This window comes from Thunnus albacares, chromosome 20, assembly GCF_914725855.1.
Source record: "Thunnus albacares chromosome 20, fThuAlb1.1, whole genome shotgun sequence".
NCBI classification, from domain to species: Eukaryota; Metazoa; Chordata; class Actinopteri; order Scombriformes; family Scombridae; genus Thunnus; species Thunnus albacares.
In genome coordinates, this window is record NC_058125.1 from 15478942 (window position 1) to 15502380 (window position 23439).

The 23439-nt window shown below is 38.9% G+C and overlaps 2 protein-coding genes across 6 annotated transcripts in view; one reads left to right on the forward strand and one right to left on the reverse strand.

Moving 5' to 3' along the window:
- Positions 1 to 1649: 1649 nt before the first annotated feature.
- On the reverse strand, positions 1650 to 3857 carry LOC122971526 (phenylethanolamine N-methyltransferase). The gene is made up of 3 exons (XM_044338232.1): positions 3686 to 3857; positions 2461 to 2671; positions 1650 to 2088 (listed from the first exon to the last, which is right to left on the reverse strand). The coding sequence occupies exons 1-3, from the start codon at positions 3855 to 3857 to the stop codon at positions 1650 to 1652; spliced, it is 822 nt and encodes a 273-aa protein (XP_044194167.1).
- A 6624-nt stretch (positions 3858 to 10481) lies between these two features.
- aldh18a1 (aldehyde dehydrogenase 18 family, member A1) overlaps positions 10482 to 23439 on the forward strand; it is a 32902-nt gene continuing 19944 nt past the window's right edge. The window contains exons 1-18 of one of the 5 annotated variants that reach the window (XM_044338207.1): positions 10483 to 10850; positions 11293 to 11402; positions 12803 to 12954; positions 14060 to 14209; positions 16141 to 16245; positions 16387 to 16545; positions 17469 to 17559; positions 17995 to 18119; positions 18670 to 18814; positions 18935 to 19008; positions 19305 to 19404; positions 19940 to 20160; positions 20469 to 20606; positions 20767 to 20962; positions 21066 to 21187; positions 21383 to 21569; positions 22492 to 22528; positions 23238 to 23333. In XM_044338207.1, coding sequence (XP_044194142.1) covers positions 11312 to 11402; positions 12803 to 12954; positions 14060 to 14209; positions 16141 to 16245; positions 16387 to 16545; positions 17469 to 17559; positions 17995 to 18119; positions 18670 to 18814; positions 18935 to 19008; positions 19305 to 19404; positions 19940 to 20160; positions 20469 to 20606; positions 20767 to 20962; positions 21066 to 21187; positions 21383 to 21569; positions 22492 to 22528; positions 23238 to 23313 — 2169 coding nt within the window. In that variant the 5' untranslated portion in view covers positions 10483 to 10850; positions 11293 to 11311 and the 3' untranslated portion in view covers positions 23314 to 23333. The other 4 variants (XM_044338209.1, XM_044338205.1, XM_044338206.1 and 1 more) reach the window with 4 other exon arrangements.

Sequence of the window (23439 nt, forward strand, 5' to 3'; positions counted from 1 at the left end):
GTCCTCTAGCTTCTTAGTTTCATATAATCACTCTAGCTTTAAAACTGAGCCTGCCACAGTCTCTGAAAGACAGTAATGTCGGCTGAGGGCACACCCCCTGCAGGTCTCTGAGGATTAATTACAGTAGTAATTTTATAATCATTCAAGATTAGCCAAGTAAGTCAAAGGTTTTTCTACTGTGATCTGTGAAGTCTGTGTTTTTCACTAATGGGTCTATGTGTGGTCTATGTTTGGAGCCAAGTACTGACACCCAGTGTTCAATACTTCTAATTACACAGTAAAAAATTATGTCAAATTCATATTTGACATAATCAAAGTTGGTAGCATAGCAATACCATAATCCATTGACCTGAAATGACTTGGAATGATGGATGATTTTATGAGCATTTGCCAAACAGCTGTATTATAAAATTTACTGTGCTACCACCCATCTTCTGCCTCTGTTAACCTCAATATTCACAACAGATTTACTGTGCAAAAGGTTTGGGCACCAAAATTAAAGTGAGTGTGCTTTCAAAAGTAATACCATAAATAGTTTTTATTTATCAATTAACTTAATACAAAGTGCAATAAACAGAAAAAAAAACTAAATAAAATCAATATTTGGTGTGACCACAATGTGCATTTAAAACAGCACCAATCTCCTTGGTACACTTGCATGTAGTTTTTTAAGGTACTTGTCAGGTAGGTTGTTCCAAGCATCTTGGAGAAGTTGCCACAGTTCTCTCTGGATTTAGGCGTCTCAGTTGCTTCTGTCACTTCATGTAATCCCAGACTGACTCGATGATGTTGAGATCAGGGCTCTGTGGGGGGCACACCATCTGTTGCAGGACTCCTTGTTCTTTTTGTCGTTGAAGATAGTTCTTTATGATTCTGTTTGTACGTTTGGGGTCATTGTCATGATGCAGAATACATTTGAGACCGTTCTTTCTGATATTGCGTAATGAATAAGAATCTAAACTTCAAAAGTGCCTGAAACGTTTGTGCAGCCCTGATTATCAACATGATGTCAGACAAGAAAACAACATGACATCAGCTTTTTTATAGCATCCATTGCTTCTTTATTCACATATCACAAAGTACAAAACACAACAAGCAACTCATCTACCTCTCAGCTGGATAACTGGTCATCAATAAGTATATAGTAAACTCTACCAAAATACATTGTTTATAAAATGCAATGTTGTGACATTGTATGATATGCTTATAGCAAAATTTGAAGCGATACATTCTTGATGCTGTAGTAGCTGTGTTTGAACTGCAGGAGGCAATGTGTAATTACATTTTTAACACTAATAGCTCAGTTGCCAACAGAAGGGAATCTCATATCCTCACTCACCCTCAGAAAAGACTTTTACCCATGAAACAAAAATGGAATAAAGTGAAATATTAAATTCACCTATTTGTGTCTTGACTTTTTTTTTTGAGAGTCAGTTGGAATATTGAGGATTGATGATCACAACTGTGATCAGCACTCACCCGAAAACAAATAAGATCATAATATGTGGGGATATTCTTATAATGCCATTTTTATTTGAATTACTTGCAAACCATGCATTAACCTCAGCTTCATTGGAAACATTTTCTTCTAAATAATTTGTTTGCTACTTCCATGTTTAATAAGCATTATCCATCATCTTTCCCATCTTTTATTCCTTTCTTGCTTTTACAAAAAACACCCCAGATACATCATCGACCCCCACCCTCATGTCCTGAGGCAGTGTGTAAACCTCCAGCCTGATCAGTGTGTAGCCACTCTCATTCAAACTAGCACAGACCTGGGCCTCAGTCAGCGGGACCACAGGGATCTTTACCCCTGGCCCCCCGAAGTAGTAACTCTCCCCAAGGGCCCCAATGAGCAGGAGGTGACCACCTGGCCGCAAGAGCTTCCGAATGTGGCCCAGGGCCCTTGTGAAGGCAGCCAGGTCAGGGCTGACGCTCTCCAGACAGAAGCAGGACACCAGGCAGTCGGCCCCTGCTGAGGGAAGGGCATCAGGGGCCAGAGGCTGGGGGGAGTGCACGTCAATGGGGAGGATGTCTGTGATGACCTGACGTAGCTTGGCAGCTTTCTCTGTCCATGCTGAGGGTCTGATAGAAACAATACCAATGAATGATGATTTAGCTTCTAAATCTTTATATGCCTTCTCATTAACTGAATTTTTATCAAACTGAAGAACTTTGATAATAGTTATATTTGGTACAACACAAGGATGAGTTAATGAGAGGGCCAGAATAAAACATGAGATTGTATGACACTTAAAAGAAGCTGATAAATACTTAGGAGAGTAACACCAATTGAGAAGGAAAAATAAGAATGTTTCTGCAAAGTAAAAATGGAGAGAAAGAAAGTTTTGTTTCAAGAACATACTGTACATTGCAAATAGGTCCATGAATCATTTTGTGATTATGACACTGTCATGCTAAGGGGACATCTCAAGTCTGAAAAGGATCATTTCATACCGTCGTCCCTCCAGTTTGCAGACATGCTGCAGGTACGGTGTCCAGTCCAGGCCACAGCCCCCCTCATCCTGGAGCCAGCGCCTCAGCTCCTGCCGGTTGACCTCCAGGAAGTCTGTGAGGAGCACTTCCTTGAAAACTTCACAGCCACTCAGCACCTGGTACAAGGTGGGACCTGAACCAATGTCCACTAGCAGCTCACCGCTCATATCACCTGGAAAGGTGGAGGGAAAAAAAAAATGAAACTGAGAAAATAATAAGAAAATGAATAGTACCTATTCAAATATCTTAACATTTTTCTGATGTAAGTTAGAAGTGTTTTAGAGGATACGATCTTTGTGCTGCGGAAAAGTCAAGTGGCGAACATTTAATAGTTTTATCTTTAACTGATGTAGTTCCCGACACAGAGTTTGATCTGGATTTTCTGTATGTGATCCATATAATCTCTGAGAGAGAAAACACAGAGGGTTATTGTACAGTAACATATATGGAATATCAGCTAAATGAAAAGGATCCCTCAGAAATGAGGCACTAAAGGAAAAGATCATCAGGAAAAACATGTTGAGTTGTAGGGAAGAATCCATGGAATACAAAGAAAGGTAAAATGGACAGTGAAATAGGCCAGAAACAAGTATTTAGACAATTTAAGAACTCAAGGAACAAAAAGAGACACTTGAGCCAGGCGTTTCCCCCTATTTTTGCCATAAATTCATCAATATTACCATAAGCAATTTCATCATTGTTAAACAGAACATTTGTTCTACACACATGGCTACACCCCGTGTCAAGAATTTGCTTTTTGCAGTTCCCTCAGAACACAAACTTTTCCAATTTTGAATGATGCAAATTCAAGTCACCATTTTTAATTATACTAAATACAAAAATTCTGAATATTTTATTTGATATTTTAATTTGGATGTTTCTTAATTCAGCCTGACATGTTTGGAAACCCTGATTTCTAGATTTCTTCTAGATTTCTATTTCTTGAATAAAATTGAACATTTGTATGTTCTTGCAGTGTTTGGACCCACCCCAGAGACCAAAGTATTGTCGTGAAATGTTGGTGGTGTTCAGTTTTTTAAGTGAAAAATACACTAGTAACAAAAAAGGAATTTAACATTGTTTTTTTTAAATCAGGCACTGACTTAAAGTCCATTTTTATAGCTTTTTAATGAACGAGGAGCATTCTGAAATAAAGTTTACATGATCCGTTACCCATTCTTCTTACCTTCGGTGAAAGCTCTGTGCAGGCACGCCAGTTTCCATGGCACTATGCTGTCCTTTCTTTCAAAATCGGCCCGCGGAGGAGTGTAGTTGTACTGTAGATATGCTGCTGGATCAAATCTCTGGTAGCAGGCTGCCATGGCTGCTACTCCATTCTCTGTTTCCTTTATTTCCATCCTCTCTTTTCCTGTATGACTCTACCTAACACCTCTGTTTGGTGGTCAGTCTTTAGGTGCACTGCTGCCACCTCAGCCTTATTATATACCTGCGCATGTGGGTGCGTCTGTGTCAAAATGTGTGTGTCTGTGCTTTGGGCTAGTCTGAGTTTCATGGGCAGAGATAGTGATCCTGTTTTTGGGCCCGTGTTGCTGCCTGATAGCATTTGTTCTGTTCACTTTGTCCTACCCCGCGGCACTGATACCATCAGATTGGGGGGGTTTCTCCAACACTAGACCCACTAATGGACTCCTCATATTGCTTTCAGGTCTTCCACCCACCTCTCAGAGGCCCTCCATATCTCCACAATCATTCTAAAGGGCCTTTTACATGCAAACAGTAGACCAGGTTTATTTCTGTCAGGTCTGTTTGACAGACACAAACAGGTCTGTCTTTGCCATTTTACTGTGGTGATGTAGAGCGAGGGAGAGATGGAGGCAGGTGAGTTGTATCAAAAGAAAGGAAAAGTCTCCCATGTTGACAGGCAATATTAAATGATACATTAGAAAATCAGAGGGTGTAGCCGTGTCTTGAATGAGGCAGTTGCATAAATCTGAGGGTATTATTTGTGTAATAAATGTCAAAATATAAATGGATTCGCTATAAATCCATGAACACAGAGACGGAAGAGGAAGCTGATCTGACTTGAGAAAAGCTTAAGAAAACTGGCTTTCAAAGGGAAACACACACAGAGTTTCTAACAGCATCTTCACTTTCAAGGTTCATTATTGCTATTATTTATATATTATTAGCTGTATAATTTACACATTATATTGCCCACAACATTTTGTATTGTATTGATCGAAATATTGATTGAGGTTTATCGCTGATGGTACTCTACATTATTCTGTCTTTATTTGTTTGTTTGTTTTTGGTGTAACTGCATACATGCGTTTTTGCATTCAGTATTATCAATGCAAGTCATGGTTCTGGTTGTGCAGACTATTTAAATCCACAACTGTCAGCAATTTAATATTTTTAAATAGGCTGTTACATATTCAAGGCAAACAGAGAAGAAAAAAAAATCAGCCATCATCAGTGTGTCACATGACATGCATTTCCAGTACAAGAAGGCTGAGAGTGTCTTGATGATTGCAGATGTTCAGTATTTTGATTATTTTGTGCTATAATAGGACAAATCCTATTTATTGCTGAGTTAAAATTACTCGTTAAATTTTCAAACCACTCGCCTCCCTGGCCAGCTGACAAAACAGCAAGCTTCATCCCCTGATTGAATTAATTTTCCATCTATTCCCAACGAATCCAAAAGCAGCAGCTGAACCAACGTGGAGCAGAGCCATGCAGTAATCAAACATATTCTCCCCAGGAGTCTCTTAACACCTCGCTCATCCCTGGCAGCTGAACCAGAATCCCAAACACACACACACACACACACACACATGCATACACACACTGACCCTCTTCAGACATCCAACATATTACAGTGTCCAAAAGAGACAAGGTATTTGGGATGTGGAATTCTGCCATGTGATGCTGTTAAAATTAGGATATTTGGAGATTACAACAAGAGCCAGACTGAGTAAACGGGGTCGAGAGTTTTCTTTATGCAGGAGGAGAATGCAAAGCATGCTGAATTCCCTTTCACATCACTTGGAGTCTGTAAACATTCAGTGTTTACAGTGTTTGGACAGATATGTGATTATAAAAGTTGGAAAAGTTTTCATATTTGCAAATTCACAAGGAAATAAAATAGCTTACATTTAGAAAAAAATAAGCATCTCACAGTTTTATAATGTACATTCTACATTAATCAGCTTTTGCAAGAAATATTTCTTTTGTTTAAGTTTAGATTAACAGAAAAGTGAATGAAAGCACATTCACTTGAAATACATGAAAGACCATCCATTTCAACCTCAATCCAAATTTCTATCCAAAATCAACATCTGAAATATAGTTTGTTCATGTCCTATGGTAGCAATTTTGACACACATAATGAAAATAAATAAATATTCTCTTAATTCAATATTTTTATTATTTTTGTCATACCTTTAGCCCAAAAAAAGAACACTGTAACAAGAATCTAGAGTTTTATTACAAACAGCAGTCAAAATCAGTTAATCTGCAATCAAAAATCATTCACTTAATATTTGTTGAAATATTTTGTGTGTTTACCAATAATAAATGTTTCAGCCCAAGAACCTCTGCAACTTTGTCATCTTCACCACAGTCTTCCTCTCACTTGTCTCTAACACAACATTCTTCGGACTCATGGTCATGCAGCGTACTTCCTTCTGGATGTGAACTGGGCCTGATTGCACCTTTGACCCCATGACAGAAGCGTCTGAGGTAGGCTGAAGTTGGGGCTGTCTGGTTAAGTGCATTTTGGGCTCTGGGAGCCTCTGGCTGATGGCCCCAGAGAGGAAGCGCTGGAGGAGCCTCTTGGCCTCGCAGTATTTCCCTGAGCGCTCTGCCTCTGTCATTGTCGACCTGTAAGTGGTGTCACAAAAGCATCCTGAATTTTCATACGCCTCACTTTTTGTTTGAAACATACTTGTATCTATCAAAAATGCTATCATAATTTGTAAGGTTCTTAAATATTATCACAGTTTAAGTGCTTGCGTGTGAAACAGTCACTCACCTGTGTAGGTGTGGTTCGATGTTGAGGCTGTGCCAGTGAGCGGTGTAGCTCTGTCCTCTCTGCCAGTCCTCCTCCATGACGCTACAGTCCAGTGCGGCTCTTCCTACACCACCCAAGCTGGACATCACTGATGCCTCCACCAATCTGATTAGATTTTTAGTCTGAATCAAAGAAGTTAGGATATTTTTAATTAAAGTGCAGTGTGCATTGTGTATTGCTTCAATTGCTTCATCAATTGTGATGCCTTTTTGGTTTTCTAAGTTGGACCACAAATCTTTATCAATGCAATGATATTACAGCTTTTGTTCCATTTTCAATGGAAGAACAGATTTCCTCCAGTGCTTCTGTATTTTGTGCTGCAGGGAAATCTCCCTTTCTGCCACAAAACCATCCAACAGATTTTGTGTGAACATGGTTGATGCACATGATCTAAAATCCAATGTGGAGGCAGTCAATATTCTTGCTGATGGCTTCACTGGTTTACTGTAACCATGATAATGTAAATATTATGTAAAATTCTTTTTAAATTATGAAAATTGATCAAATGAAAAAGCATTTAAAAAGATAATGCAATCAAAAATGGAAGTTAAAAGTTAATGGAACTTACTTTTCTTTTCGCTGACCTTTTCTTCCCACCAATTTTTCTCGCCACTTGCTCTTTATGTTGCTACGATCCTGTTTACTTCTGTAAATCTTTCTCTTTGAAGTTTGTCTCCGTCAGATCGTACATATGAGTCTTCAGTAGAGAAGGCACAGCTCTTCTGATCTTTTCTGCTTTTCCTCAGTGGATAACTGGTCAGCCTGACTGTATGTGGGTTGAGCATTGGGGGGGGGGGGGGGTTATATAGTTCTGTGTCTGAAGTTATTTCAGGGTGATGCTGATATTCGAAACTGATCCACATGCTGCCACTTTGGACTGTGAAGATAATGAGTTTGGGGACAATGAATGAAGCACACATACAGTACAGCTCACACTCTCCAAGACAACCAAGTAACAGTGATAAAGTTTGAAGCCCTCTACAGAACCTTCAAACTCTATTACATGGATTTTTTACCCAAATCTACACTCAGTTTAACCTTCCCACCTCAACAGACTATTTCCTCTACACTACCTAACCCTGAGATTCTCATTCTGGACATATCCTGATAGCCCATTATTGACCTGCTTGGAGATTTATCTATATTATTCCCAAACACCTTAATCCTGTTTTATCAATGACATTACATAACAAGTCAGTAAGGCAATTTTACAAAACCAGAAAGACTGCTGGTTAAACAGATTACTAGATCATCCAAATGTGGAGAATCTTGTCTCACTCCCTACGATACTCCCACACCGATTTCTCCCCTTCAGCTTCATCACACCATAACTACAGTATATCTTACATGACCCTAGTACATCCAAGACAAGTAGAGAAGTTACACATGAACAGACCAGGTGGTTATCACAGTGTTTTGTTTGCCAATCTTGTGTGTTTGGTATTGTCTGTTTCTCCATTTTGCTGTGTAATTTATGTGTGTGTCCTGCTGTCATAGCTTATTAACACAGAAAAGTTAATAAGTTTTTTTAGGGAGGTACTATATTTGTATCAAAATGTTTTTGTGATGTGTTTCCTCCTTTAAAAATGTAATTATGATGTTGAAATTAATAACTTGGTATTACCCTTTGTGAAATGTTCTTTTCTTTTAAAATGTATCTGCGAATTTGGTGTTCACAGTTGTTGATTTTTGATGGATTGATGGACTGTTAGGTGCAATTTTTTCTGCTGAAACATTGCCGTGAGAGTTGCTGGTGCCTAAATGACAATATTTGTTAAAGAAACAACAATTTTACAAATTTAAGGGAATCTAAATGAATGGGCGTGTAATGAGTTGTGGCTGAGGCTGTGCAGATACACAAACACACAAATACACACACACACACACATTTATAGTTAGTGGATTAGTGGAGCCAGGAGCAAGGTAAGGGTCAGTTTCTTCCCCTGAGTCAGATGGACAGATAAAAGAGGGAAGAGGAGGAGGAACACAGGAGCACAGATAAAGCAGACAACAGAGAAAAGAACAGGCGGGAAATAATGGAATAATACACATTTAGCCGGAGCTACAGGAACCAATTTAGTTATCTAAGGTCCTTGGGGCAGTGGGAGTCCAACAGTGTAAGTCAACTCTGCTCTGGGTTACTTTTTATTTTGTTACAGCAGGATAATCCAGGTACAGAAAACTTTCAGCAATACTGCGATTCTGTGATTTTTCCACCACATGGTGTAAATGAAAGGTGCACAAGTTACTGAAAGGAATGATTTGGTATACCCTTGGTTTCCTATTAGTTTCAGAATAATTATAAATAAAGAGTGAACAATGTGTTTTAAACTGTGGAGACCATATATACAGTACATACTGTAAAATATGTGGTTAATTGTGTGAAAAGCAATTCACAATTTGTTATTGCTGTTAATAAACATTCTCCATTTATACATTAAATAAAATAAAATCACCATCATGACAATAATAAATATACACAAACTTAAAACACATAGTCAGCCCACATTTCTTCCCCTGTAAACCTAAAAGACACATCCACCTCTCCATCTGTTCCCTTGTAATCTGTTTATCAGTACAAGTTATCAAAACACGGGCTGACAACATGCAAAATTCTAAAATTGCATAATCTCAGAAAAAATATGAATAATCCAGCCTTTCTGTTTTATGAATATAATAACCTTTTAATCATAGTACTTTCTTACTTATGTACAACAAGTGGCACAACTTTTTATCTCTGCCCAACCACAACTATATACAGTTTGATTATTGATTTATGAGCAACATGGAGTCCATGACAGTTCTTGCTGATCATTCTGAGTCTCAGTCAAGATTAATTGAGCATTAGTTGTGTACCCCTATTATTGTTTGTTAACCTAGAGTCAAAATGCTAAATACCATACCTCATTGCTTTCTGTACGCTACGCAAGTCTCCTCTCTCTCTCTCTCTTGAACATCTAACCTCTCCGTTAAACACCACATATCTTATCTTTAGGGCCATTCTAAATCAGAGAAAAAATAGCCTTTATCTTTGCTGCAACAGAGTGTGAAAGAAAGCACAGACACAGGATACATACAGTATTTTAATACAATGTCCATACAGTGATTTTGAAATTATATTCAAACAGCTAATTTAAGTATTATATATATATATTTATAGGGTCATAAACAACATACATTTGTCCAAATATTCAAGAAAAAAAAGAAAGAAAAGAAACCAAAACAAAATACACAGGTTCAATCCAACATGGGACATCCAAAGACAGAGAAAAATGTATAATGAAATAAAATAAAACAAACAATAGACAACACAAACATACTAATTATCCAACAATGATATAATTATATTATCAAAAAAAAAAAAATTGAAATTGAGTGTTGGTAAATAATTCAGATTTTTGTAACTTAAAACCACCTTCAAAAAATGAGTTTTGTTTTTGTTTTGTTTTTTTGTTGTTTTCTTTCTAAAAATAGAAATGTTATTTATCAGAACACATCTCATTTCATCACAGTCCAAATGTTAACCATTGTGAATTGAAATATAACCAAGTCTTGTAACAGGAAATACAAAATAGACAGATGACAATTACAATAAAATACAATGAAATAAAATATGATGATAATGATGATGATAATAAATGTACAGTAAATACATATATTAAAATAAAATAAATGCAATTCTATACGGTATCAAAAATGTTATCATAATAATCGATTATACTCTTTTTGTTTTGAAGAGATTTTAAACATTACAGAAAATAATGAGAAAATAATGGGAATTTCAACATTTGTGAATAAAAAACTTACTTTTCAAAGAATGAGTTTTATTTTTAAATATGATGTTCTGACGACACTTCCGTTTGTCTTCTGGATTTTTGCCGGCCGGCCTGACGTCAGATCCTGCCACTTCACCGCCAATTTACAAGGGTTGATTTGCGAAACGCTCGCGAGACCTTAACCATAACCGAACTCTAACCCTAACCTCGCGAGAGTTCGTCCCTCCAGTTTATCCAACCTAGCATTGCATTTTCTCTGCATTAAAGTAACATTTAATTATAACGTCAACCTGACCGACAGTGATTAATTAACCGCTAGTCATTTGACTTTAGCGGGACTTAATTAACGGACACGGCGGTAACTTTGAACGGAAGGGACATTTACAGTTGTTGCAAACTGCGGTGACAGTTTCATCAGCAGGTCTTTCAGTGAAGGGAGGAGTCGTGCTGATGCAGAGCCCACCTCTGCTTCAGCTGTCTGAATGATAAATGAAGGAATAAGATGAGCAGGACTCAGTAAAAGACGTTACAGAGGGCAGGTACTCCTTAAAACCCATTTTATAGACTTGCTTTCATGTGATGTCTTTTTTAACCGTCTTTTTAAATCTTTCAACGATTTTTTCTTCTCTCTACTGTATCTTGTCTTAACTTTACCTTGTTTTTGTTTTGTTTTGGCCTTATTTTTTGACTTTCTGAATGTTTTATTGCTTTCTTACTATTCTGCTATTGTTTTCTCTGTGAAAACACTTTGTAAACTCTGTTTTTAAACTTGCTATACAAGATATACTGGTACTCAAGTAAGGACAAACGTTTTTACTCCACCTTAGTTTACCAGTAGCATAATCTTGTGACTGTACATGTACAGATTGTACAACTTATCATTGTTTGTGTTACTAGTCAACGCTCCCACAGTCAGATCCAGCTGTTCTTTTTGCTGATGTTGTGTATTTGTCTCCATGTGTTTTTCTGTCTTTTTTCTAGTAAAGGCATTATACTGACCATGCTGCTGCAGAGGCTGACACTGTGCTCAAGGATCCCACAGGATTCCCTGAGACACGTACGCTGGTTGCTCACCAGACCACTGTTGCAAGGCAAGCAAGGCTGCAGTGCCACATTGTCACACTGCATATCCCATTTAAACACAGTCAAAATCGTGCAGTCTTTTCACATTTGTCACAGTTAATCAGCAGCCTTGATTACAGAAAACAAAACCAGAGCTTTTGATAGAAAGAGAAGATGCTGTTGTTTTATTAAAGTGGCTTGACAGAATTTTATTAGTAAGCTATTTTTCAAGCAAAAATGCTAAAAATTTAACAGTTCTAGCCTCACAGTTTTGAAGATTTTCTGTATTTCTTTATTTTATGTGAGAATAATCTGAATATATTGTCTGACAAAATAAGCATTTTTAGGACACCACTTTAGGCTTTAAAAAATAATCAACAGTCTAAGTGATAATGAAATGAATCATTAGCTGCTGCCCTAAAATCAACTGATTAAGTCTCTGGAAGTAATTTATCTGCTGCTGGCTCTAGATTTTTTGCTTTTCTCTGTTTGTCTTTTTTTTTTTTTTGGCTATTGGTCAGACAAAACAAACAAGTTGAAGAGGTCACCTCAGGCTCTTGGAAACTGTGATAGGCTTTCAGTGTTTTTAAATACCTTTATTATTACTGTATGTTCATGATTATATCAACATAGTCAATAAAGTATGTGCAGACAGATGCTGTGAATTCCACAAATACACTTGATAAACTGCTGTTATAACATGCTGTGCTAACATTGACTGAGATGTTGTGCCTGCAGGGAGTTTTCTGACCTACTCTAGTCTGTACAAGACTTCATGGGCCTCTCTTTCTCCCTCTCTCCACTGTCTCTCTGCCCGTCTCTCTCATGCGCCTCATTGCTCCAGAGAGATGTGTAATGTCAGCACAGGCTTTTCTGCTTGCCCTGCTGATGTGGCAGTTTGAAGACTGTGTCTGTTTCCCAGGTTACAGATGGCAGGGATGGGGGGGGGACGGGACGGACTTCACTATGTCTGCCTCAGTCATGTAATCAATGAGACAAAAACCCAGCAAAACATGCTTGTTTGCACAGTTATGTAATGTTTGCAATGTTTTGTGCATATATCAATATATTGATACATCAACTAATGTGTCATCACTTTTAAGTCACAGTTTTGAAACTGTGGAAACTGCTGCTTACTCCCCTACATTGTTTATTTCTTCTGATTACTACTTTTTACTCTGTCTTTTTTTCATTCTCAGATTTTTCTAGAAGAATTAACAGTCTGTGAAACCATAGTTTTCCTGTAATTTTCAGTGGAGTAAACGTTCACAACAAAACAGTGTGCTTCGCTTTTCTTTTTAAGCCATAATTGAACTGTTGCTCAGTGTTATTTCTTTTTAAATAGTGCAGACGAATAACATTTAAAAGAAGTGAAACACCTGCCCTGTTGATTGTTAAGGTAAAAGTTTAATCTCCTCCCTCTACACAGCTCCCCAGGGAAGGGCCCATGGCAGCTCCTTTGCCCACCGCGGTGAACTGCGCCAGGCTAAGAGGATTGTAGTCAAGCTCGGCAGTGCTGTGGTCACCCGCGGTGATGAGTGTGGTCTGGCTCTGGGGAGGCTGGCCTCCATCGTGGAGCAGGTGACCGGCACAATACAAACACAAGTTGTATTTATACAAAGCATAAAACAACATTTGGGTCCTGTAGAAAATTCTTGATAAGAAAGGATATCAGCAGCAGTTGCAAGCTTTGACAACATCAGCTACAGGGTCTATGATATGTAAATCCATCATCTACTGCACTTTATGTAGATTTGTGAACCAGCTTAAAACCATGTATATTTATATTATGAAACAGAGGCTCAAACATAACAGACCACCTTGCAAGGCAGCTGGATTTGCAAGATCTGGACATAACACGAGAATCCACGTTGTCAGGCTTCAAGTTATGCTCTTGTGTCCAATCAGTGTCCTATGAGGATTCTCATGTGATATCGTGAATCTAGCTGCCTCGTAAGGTAAGACAGTGATAGACAGATGGTTCATCCAATCACCTGCCAAGTATTTTTTGAAAGTACCTGCCCTTTTCCAAACAGTTTCCAAGGACAACGTCTCAGATGGTTTTGTGTAACAAACCATCAGGCCCGTCAGGTTACCAACAAGCAGGAGGGAAAAGAAAATCCTTAAAGGGTCATATATTTTAAAAAAAAATCTCACCTACCTCAAGTGGTATCTAGTTATTTAGAGTTTTGAGGTAATGCTTTTTTTTTTGCTTCCACAGCAATGCAGTGTAGTTAAATTGATTTTGTTTGTGTATTTGAAAAATTCAATAGAAACATCTGGTTCAGGATACAATGTTTTGGTTACTCTAGAGATTCACAGAACATGCTTTGAACAATTTACATAGGGACTATTTCTTTGGTAGAAAGTAGTTCCAATGAAAACTGTTCAAAGTGAGGTCTGTGTATTATTAAGAGTAACTGGGACATTGTTTCTGGGACAAGTTGCTGTTTGGGGTGGAGGCAGACAACTTTGAGAGGGTTATCTCAATACCAAAATAAATATAAAAAATAAAAGACCAATGAAACAAACAAAAAAATCCTCATGGCTAGCTACCACAAGGGGTAAGTGACAAGATATTCTGTCATTTGGTTGAACTGACCCTTTAAAGCACGCTCTTTAGATAGAAAGTAACAGTGGGCCCAGCTGTGATCCATGAGTCCTAATTGGTTGTCTTGTTGTCCAGGTGGCAATGCTGCAGAACCAAGGCAGGGAGATGATGATTGTCACCAGTGGAGCAGTGGCCTTTGGCAAGCAAAGATTAAGACACGAGATCCTGCTGTCTCAGAGTGTCCGACAGGCCCTGCACTCTGGACAAAATCAACTCAAAGATATGGTAAGAAAAGTGGAGGAACATAGTTTTCTTCTTTTAGTGTGTGTGTATATATATGTGTATATATATATATGTATATGTATGTATATGTATATATATGTATATATATATATGTATGTATATATATATATGTATATGTGTATATATATATGTGTGTGTGTGTGTGTGTGTGTGTGTGTGTATATATATATATATGTATATGTATATGTATATGTATATATATATATATATACTAGGGATGTTAACATGAACACAAAACTCACGGTTCGGATCGTATCACGGATTTGAGTCACGGATCAGATCATTATTAGGATCAGTGGAAAAAAAAGGGGGGGGGGCAAATAAAACTTTGTTTTCCATATTTAAGATGTCCAATGTTTAAATAAAATAAAATAAAATATATAAAATATTCAATGCTCAGTTATTGCAATATGAGGCATGATACCTTCCTCTTTTAAACAGTAAATGAAACAGCGTCTGTCCACGTCATCAAAACTTGATGATAACAAACATTCACCGCTAACGTCAGTTAGCAGCCAGATGCTAATTGGCTGCTCAGCTGCAGAACATTAAACAGCAGGTAAACAACTCAAATGTCACTTCGGACCGTTAGATGCTGGTTTGATTGTTGTTCCTCAAAATACCTGTTAGCGACATGCTGTCTGTCCATGACTTGTACTTAGAGCAGTTTGTTTACTTTGTCTTAAATGAGACATTAAATTTTGCAATTAAGCCGCAGTTCATGTGCCTGCCAAACCATGGGGGGCGATCAGTAAGGAACACGGATCAACTTCAATCAGTTACACCACTAGTTAACACTTGTTATTCTAGTTAACTTTAAGCTTATTACTCCATATACGGCTCAGCTTAAAAACGAACTAAAGAAACTGTCAGAAGCAAGCAGCCAGACCTCCTGCACTCATTCACTAATCATACAACATCAACAGGTGACTGAACAACCACTCAATTAAAAACTGGATCAATTCTAAATGAATGAGTGAGTCCAGACATCTCACTGAAACTTCAACAAGCAAACTAACGTCACCCACAACACATTATATGATCTCTGCTGCATTCTTGTTAAGGAGATAAAAAACATAAAAAAGCCACACAGAGACATTTAACCATCAGAGATTAAATTAGCGACCAAAGAGACAGAGAGAGAGAAGCTTTATCTGACTCACGTTATCTGATGTCTTCTTCTTTTTTTCATGGAGATGAAGTATTCATGTCATAATGTCCATTTGTAGCTGTTGGTCATCTTGTTTGTTAGTTAACAGAACTTTATGGCTGCTGCTTAACCAGTCTGATATCATTAGCAACAATGACAAACAAGCTAACTCTCCTGGTTGTTTCTCTGGTTGCTTTTCCTTCCATGGGTGTATAAAGAGTCCTTCAGGCTGTTACAACAAGCTAACTGTTGCATTGGCCAACGCAAGGAGCTATCTACTGCTGCTACTCTGCCTTACAGTGGAGAGAATTAAAGATGAAATCTGGAAACTATCATTGGACCAACTCGATGTCAATATTGCATTCTGGTTGTTGATTGGTAAGGGAGGACAGCCTCCCTTGGAGCGTCATTTTACGTGTCATGGCCAATCACAGATTAGCATGAAAAAAAAGGAAATACATTAAGTCCAATGTAGGAGATCCCACCCTGCGGAGGTCAGCAGGCACCCGTCCTCCTCTGTCCCCCATTCCACCTCCACCAATGCCTCTATGGACCAGCCTCCACTGATATATTATTAGCATCAGTTCATACAGATTTTTGGTTATAACAGTTGTTCTCTATCATATCAAGACTACCTCCCACTCCGTTAGGTATTTCATATGTATGGGGAGTGTTGTGTCTCCGTGGTCAAGGTATACTGATACTAAGACATATAGAACCAAGGTTAGAGTGTAACCAGATGTTCTCTGAATTTATGTTGCAGTCTCTGCCAGTGCTTGAGGCCCGGGCCTGCGCTGCGGCTGGACAGAGCGGTCTGATGGCCCTATATGAGGCCATGTTCACCCAGTACAGCACCTGCACCGCACAGGTACTCATACTTCACAGCAAAATAATCATTTTGAAATGCTCCAGAGGCATCTATAGGTATTTCATGCAGAGTATCTTTCGATCTTTTTCTCACTCACTTCCTTTTCTTAAATCTCTTCTCTCAACCCCTGTCTCCTTTCAGGTCCTTGTGACAAATCTGGATTTCCATGATGACCAAAAGAGGCAGAACCTCAACAGCACGCTGCAGGAGCTGTTGCGCATGAACATCGTGCCCATCATCAACACAAACGATGCCGTGGTGCCCCCGCCGGAGCCCAACAGCGACCTGCAGGGGGTAAATGTGGGTAAAGACAACATGGGGGCGATGCTGGTGATGGTGATGTTGGCAATGGCAGCAAAAAAAAAAGAAATCATCAGATACGGTGTTTATAGAGTGTAGAGATGCATCATTGTCATCTACACACACACTGAAACACCTCTGCCACCCTGCCTCACCTCATCAGCTCAGCCTTCAACCATTAAGGCATGTGCATGCAGGGAGGGGATGGATGGCAGTGCATGTAGTCACTGGGGAGGAGGTGCTGTCAGCAGGGAACGGGACTAACTTCTTGAGGTAGACGCCTCCTTTTTCTCTTCTCCTCCTGCAGAATTAACTAACACTTTTTCTAGGAGATAATTCCACCTCATTCTCTGTTTCAGTCTCCTTCAGGTCCTTTCAGGTATCCTTAACATTTTCATGCAAATATATTCATTACACAGTTAAAATAGTATGTGATATCACATTACCCGTTGACGAAGTGGTGAAAAATAATCTTGGTTTGTAAAATTTGGGCTGATTGTACTCTTGACATCATGTCAGAAATAATTATATTGGAACCATTAATGGAAGTGTGTCTGAGGGATTCAGTTTAAAATCCAAAAAAGATTTGCACTAGCATTATGACATACTAGATAAGTTTTCCTCTAAAGCATATCCTCTCAATTGAGCTAATAAAGCCAAAAGAAAGTTGGACTTGGGGGTCATGGTTAATTTAGATTTTTCACTCTCCCAAGTTTGCCCTGATGAAGGTCCTGCAGGGTGACAGCTCGGTAGAAGTGAATGTTGTAGTTTTATAGTACATAAGAGACCATGTATTTGTTTCTATTAATCAGCTTACTGTCAGCCCTTAAGAAAGCACTCAGAAGGGTAAATGGCAGATGGCTGATTTTCTTCCACTGCTTCTGTCTTTAGGAGCTTACATCAGCAATTCTCTGCTCCTGTAGGTGATCAGCATTAAGGACAATGACAGCCTGGCGGCGCGGCTAGCTGTAGAGATGAAGGCTGACCTCCTCATCGCACTGTCTGACGTGGAAGGTATGTGTGTTACCACAACAGCAGTCTGGGTCAGCTGTTAGGTAACAACACCATCTGCCTGTGCTCTTCATAGGGGAAAAAAAAACACATCTCTCAGGGTCAACAGAGTCACAAGAGAGACAAACAAAGACCTTCTGCCTTCATGTTTGAAATTGATGCTGATGGGGTTGACACAAGGTGTTTGTGAGCACATACTTGTGTCGTGGCTGTAGGTCCAATCAGTATCAATCAAGTAGAAAACATGTCTTCTTCACATTTATAATTTTGAACCACCTAGGCAGAGAAAACCAATGTCTTAAAGAGTAAATGAGTATAAATGGTTAACTCATAATGTTGATTTATTCAGGTTGATTTACATTTTGAATTAAATGTGAAATCACACTAGAAGTCTCATGTATGAACAAATAAGTGGTTTAAGACATGTTGATTTCTTAGGACTGTACAACAGCCCCCCTGGGACAGATGACGCCAAGCTCATTGACATCTTCTACCCTGGAGACCAGCAGTCCATCACCTATGGTACGAAGTCCAGAGTTGGAATTGGAGGCATGGAGGCTAAGGTATGTGGTGTTTATTTACATTCAAGTTAAAATCCTTATCTTAGTAGACATTGATCAGATGGGCAAAGTGCATGGTCATTTCTATGGATTTTCCACTACTTCAATTTTCTGCTCCCAAATTCCTAAATTGCAAGTAATAATATAACAATACCTAAATTTAGAAGTGCCTGGACATTGTGACTCAGTTGTGCTCTATAAATAAATTGACTTGACTTATGCAGAAAGATGAGAAGAGAAGTGTGGCCAGTCCTTAAAATGTTGTTTATTTGGTCATCTGGAACTTGTTACATAGTGTCTGAGATGAGCATTGTTATCCTGCTGAACCAATGTACAAAGTTAGTTGTAGCCTGTGTTCATATGTGACCATTTTATGACCGTTGCCTGTGTCTAAATTGACACAGCAACCCAATATATAAAATATTATCATGTCTTTTATATATTGTAAGGTTCAGACATTTTAGTTCATCCATTTGCAAAGTAAAGACTTCAAGTTGAGACTCATAAGAGACCTTTTAAAATTAAAATTTTACTTGTCTGTGTTTGTCTGCAGGTCAAAGCTGCCCTCTGGGCGCTGCAAGGTGGCACCTCAGTGGTCATTGCGAATGGCACTCACCCCAAAGTAACAGGTCAGGTCATCACTGACATTGTGGAGGGCAAGAAGGTGGGCACCTTCTTCTCTGAGATCAAACCTGCTGGTGAGTTCACCTGGGCTGAACGCCTCCTGTCTTAATCTGTCCCATGTTAGTATTATGGACCAAAGCTGTAGAGTCTTTAAGCTTTGACTGAAGTCTGTCCCGTACCTGCCACTTCACCAGGCCCAACTGTAGAGCAGCAGACAGAAATGGCACGCAGCACTGGAAGAACACTGGCATCTCTGCACCCAGACCAGGTGACACATTGTTTAAGAACAATTGAAACTCTTGTGTTCAGTTAAATTACATCAGTTAACATTATCAGTATTTTGTAAGGTTTTCAGTATATTCATAAAAATGTGTGCATATATATGTGTGTGTGTGTGTGTGTGTGTGTGTGTGTATGTATATATATACATATGTATATGTGTGTGTTATAAACAAAAAGACTTAGTCCAAAGCCTACCTTTATCAGACACAGAAACACTGACCTCTTGTGGATAGATCTGCTACATGCTCAACCTGTCTTTTATTTGCTTGTTCATGTTGTCAGAGGAGTGAGATAATCTGCCATCTAGCAGAGCTTTTGACTGAAAGGAAGGAAGAGATTCTGGCTGCCAACAAGATGGACATGGACCTGGCTGTCAATGCAGGTAACACAGTATCACAGACACAGTTTGTTTGGTGTTATGAAATCATACAGCAATGTAGAAACTGGCACTTTTGGGCAATGTTTGCAGCCTTATATTATCTTTTTAGGGATCCATGATATTATTTGAATTTATGAATTATTATGTTCTCAAGCACTCAACCATAAATTATATTGCTGAAAGAAAGTGTGCATATGTACCCCTGTAGTGTTTGAACTTGCTTTCAGAGAAGAATATGCTCATGTCTCCATAAACAATTTCTCATGAACAGATTTTTCCCTGGAAGGAAAAGAAATCATCACATATATAAATATCATCGCCACATTAATATTGTGACATGAACTTACCTAAGAAGATATGATTTCTTAAAAAAAAAAGAAAGTCCTATTGGATTGAGTTATGATAATTAATTCAATCCATACCTCTCCACCAGAGGGCAACTATCACTTTCCCTCCCTATGTATGGCCTCAGATAGTAAAAGTTTGATTCCATATTACCTGATAGCTAAGTGTAACCCTGTTCTCCTTCTCTCCACAGGCCATTTGCCACCTGCCATGCTGAAGCGTCTGAGCCTGTCACCAGCCAAACTTAACAGTTTGGCTATAGGTCTGCGTCAGATAGCTGTAGCAGCCCAGGACAGTGTGGGTCGTGTGCTGCGCAGGACCAGGGTGGCTCACAACCTGGAGCTGGAGCAGATCACTGTGCCCATTGGGGTTCTTTTGGTCATCTTTGAAGCTCGACCTGACTGCCTGCCACAGGTATACAGACAGAGCTGCCATAACACAGACCTGGCATTTTGAAATATTATATGAATTAGTTTTGTTTGTTATTTATAATGATGGTAATGCTAAAAACAAAGAATTTATTAAAATGCCATAGTTATAACATTTTCATTTGGAAAATTATACATATTCCAACGTTTTTCTATAGATGCTATTGTTGATAAAGTGGGACAGCTCTTGAGACTTTTCAGACAGTATATTCTTACACAAGAATGCCTAGGAAACAGCAGAATTAAGTCTTGAAATACCTGCAGTAATATCACAAACCCTGTATCTCTCTCCAGGTGTCAGCCTTGGCCATAGCTAGTGGCAACGCCCTCCTTCTGAAGGGAGGCAAGGAGGCGGCCAACACCAACCGTGTCCTCCACCAGCTCGCCCAGGAAGCCCTTTCCATGCACGGAGTCAAAGAGGCTATTCAACTGGTAAAACTAGTTTCCTACACATTTCTTGCAAGACAATACAAACTTAATGTAGCACATTTTATTGACAGGAGAAACTCAGAAGTCTTGTCCGTCCATAATCCTTATAAGTGCAGCATATACTTCTAGCTGATGTGTTTGCCAAACTTGTAATTGTTACTAGGTGAGCACTCGTGAGGAGGTGGAGGATCTGTGCCGACTGGACAAGATGATTGATTTGATTATCCCAAGAGGTTCATCCCAGCTGGTGCGAGACATTCAGCGGGCGGCCAAGGGCATTCCAGTGCTGGGTCACAGCGAGGGAATCTGCCATGTCTACGTCGATGTAGATGCCAGTGTCGACAAAGTCATTAAGATTGGTCAGCAAAGACAAATTCATCGCCATATAAAAAATCACTTATCAGTTCATTAAATGAGAAATTGTGACTTTGGTACTGACTGGGACTGGCTTTCTGTTTCTAGTCAGAGACTCAAAGTGTGATTACCCAGCTGCATGTAATGCCATGGAAACTCTGCTGATCCACCGGGACATCCTCAGGACGCCGCTGTTTGACCAGATCATCGACATGCTGCGCAATGAACGAGTAAAGCACCAAATGCATACACACTCAACATTAGTACAATAATTCATCAAAACATTTCACCATAGCTGATTTATTAGCATTGTGGCTCTCAAATTAAAATACACCAACATTTGATAGATCTTAAAAAAAATTAAACTGCCTTGATCATTTTACAGGACTTTTTATGTTGTTTTTTTTTCTGTGTGATGTCACTAGGTGAAGATCCATGCAGGCCCTCGGTTCGTGTCCTACCTGACATTTAGCCCATCAGAGGCCAAGTCATTGCGGACAGAGTACGGTGACCTGGAGTGCTGTGTGGAGGTGGTGGACAGCATGCAGGAGGCTGTGGACCATATACACAAGTATGGCAGCTCTCACACGGACGTTATCATCACAGAAAACGGTAGGTGGCCCAGTCTGTTAGAGCCAGCATTGTCATCTTTTTTTTTTTTTTTTTGGTGGGCATGTCTGTGTGGAAACACTAAGGTTTTGCATTTTAAAATGGTAAAAAGCATGACTTGAAAGGCTGCTATTGCCCATAATTTTGGTCATATTCCACCTCACCATGCTAAAAGCCAGTTGAACACTCCATGCCTCATCATGTAGGTGTCTCTGACATCCATCATTGTTTCCACTCTGCTCTCTTGAATTCCTTTCCCTGTCCATCCCGCTCTCTGCCACAGCGGGTAATGAGCAGTGACACCTTGTTGTCAGGATGAGTGCACAGCCTCCCTGTGTGACTCCAATGTAGGGGGCAGAGCGCATTTAAAATTTAAAGCAGACGATAAAACCTACTTTAAAAGACTCGTCCCTGTCGTTACTTTGGGTCGTGCTCATACACGTTTCTGTGTTTCAAGTGAGCCATCACTCTGCATCTCTCTAAGTTGTGTTGATGGAAACCATTATGTGCAGTATTGTCTATTGTCTCAAAGGATGTGGTCATATTGCACATGGACACATTGTCATCTCTATGACAGATTCATTTGTCAGGAAAGTTTTAGGAATATTATGAAATCTTGACAGAACTAAAGGTGCTCTATAAATATCTAAGGGAATATTCCCTTTTTGTTTGTAACAATTTATAATACATTAAATTGCTGTGATCACAGCAGGGATAGAAAAAGAGAATCTGGTACCTGATCCAGTACAATAAAATAAAGTCAAATAAAGACTGATGTATAAATTCCTCATGAAGTTACAAATACAGTGTGCAGAATATTTTACATGTTTCTTTAGGTGATCAGAATAAAGAAATGGTGAGCAGCATTTGAAACATACAGGAAAGTCAGCAACTTTTCTACATTGAGGAGTATTCTCACCTGCAGTGAAGGGTGTGCTGCTGCCATCTAGTGACCACAGAAGGTACCTCAATTAATTAAAATGTATTCAGTTTGTGTCAAAGTTGATTAGAGAGTGATTTGAATGATAGATACAATAGATATAAAGATACAAAACACAAATATATGGCAGATAAAATATATAGATAGATAGAAGATATATATATATTCAGGAGTTTAGAGAGCTAGATACACTGGATAACATATGGATAGAGAGATGTAAATATCAAGATAGATATAGACAGATTGAATACACAGATTTATTTGCACTATAGGTAGATGAATTAGACAGATTAGATAAAAACCTACCTTACTCCATGTGCACAAATTGCAGGTGATTTTATTTACTAATACAAAATTTAAGTATTTGCATCTATATGAGCTATATTTGGTTTTAGACCCATATAGCAACTGAAGAAGTTCTCCTGATGACATTCAAACCTATTGACTTACACTATATCTACATCTACTCATTCAAGGTTATAGAAATGACCTGCAGATTGTGTTTTTGGGTTCACATGATTAAAGAGCTTACTACACTGGGTGTGTAATATAATTGGGATTGAAGCGGCAGCAATGAATAATTGTAATTATGTTATGAATTTTTAGAATGATCTATGGTGTAACTACAATACGTGGCTGTCATTTTGTAACATTTTGTTCAATTTAATGCCTCAAATCAGAGATACAAGGTTATGAGCTAGCAGCACGAATAAGCTGTCTTTCTCTCACAGAGGACACAGCAGAGCAGTTCCTGCAGCAGCTGGACAGCGCCTGTGTTTTCCGGAACGCCAGCTCACGTTTTGCTGATGGCTACCGCTTTGGACTGGGTATGTGGTGGTCTTATCACCATATTGTCTGCCTTTTGTTATTCTCTCTCTGACAACTTTGGATTCACTCTCTTTCAACACAAGTGATACTGTTTACCATTCTCAC

Bases quoted from the DNA above. Each gene is read 5' to 3' on its own strand.
- LOC122971526 (XM_044338232.1), bottom strand. From the start codon at position 3,857: ATGGAAATAAAGGAAACAGAGAATGGAGTAGCAGCCATGGCAGCCTGC. The intron at 2,672-3,685 runs GTAAGAAGAATG...CCACCTTTCCAG, and splicing joins GCACAGAGCTTTCACCGAAG to GTGATATGAGCGGTGAGCTG. The intron at 2,089-2,460 runs GTATGAAATGAT...TGTTTCTATCAG, and splicing joins TGCAAACTGGAGGGACGACG to ACCCTCAGCATGGACAGAGA.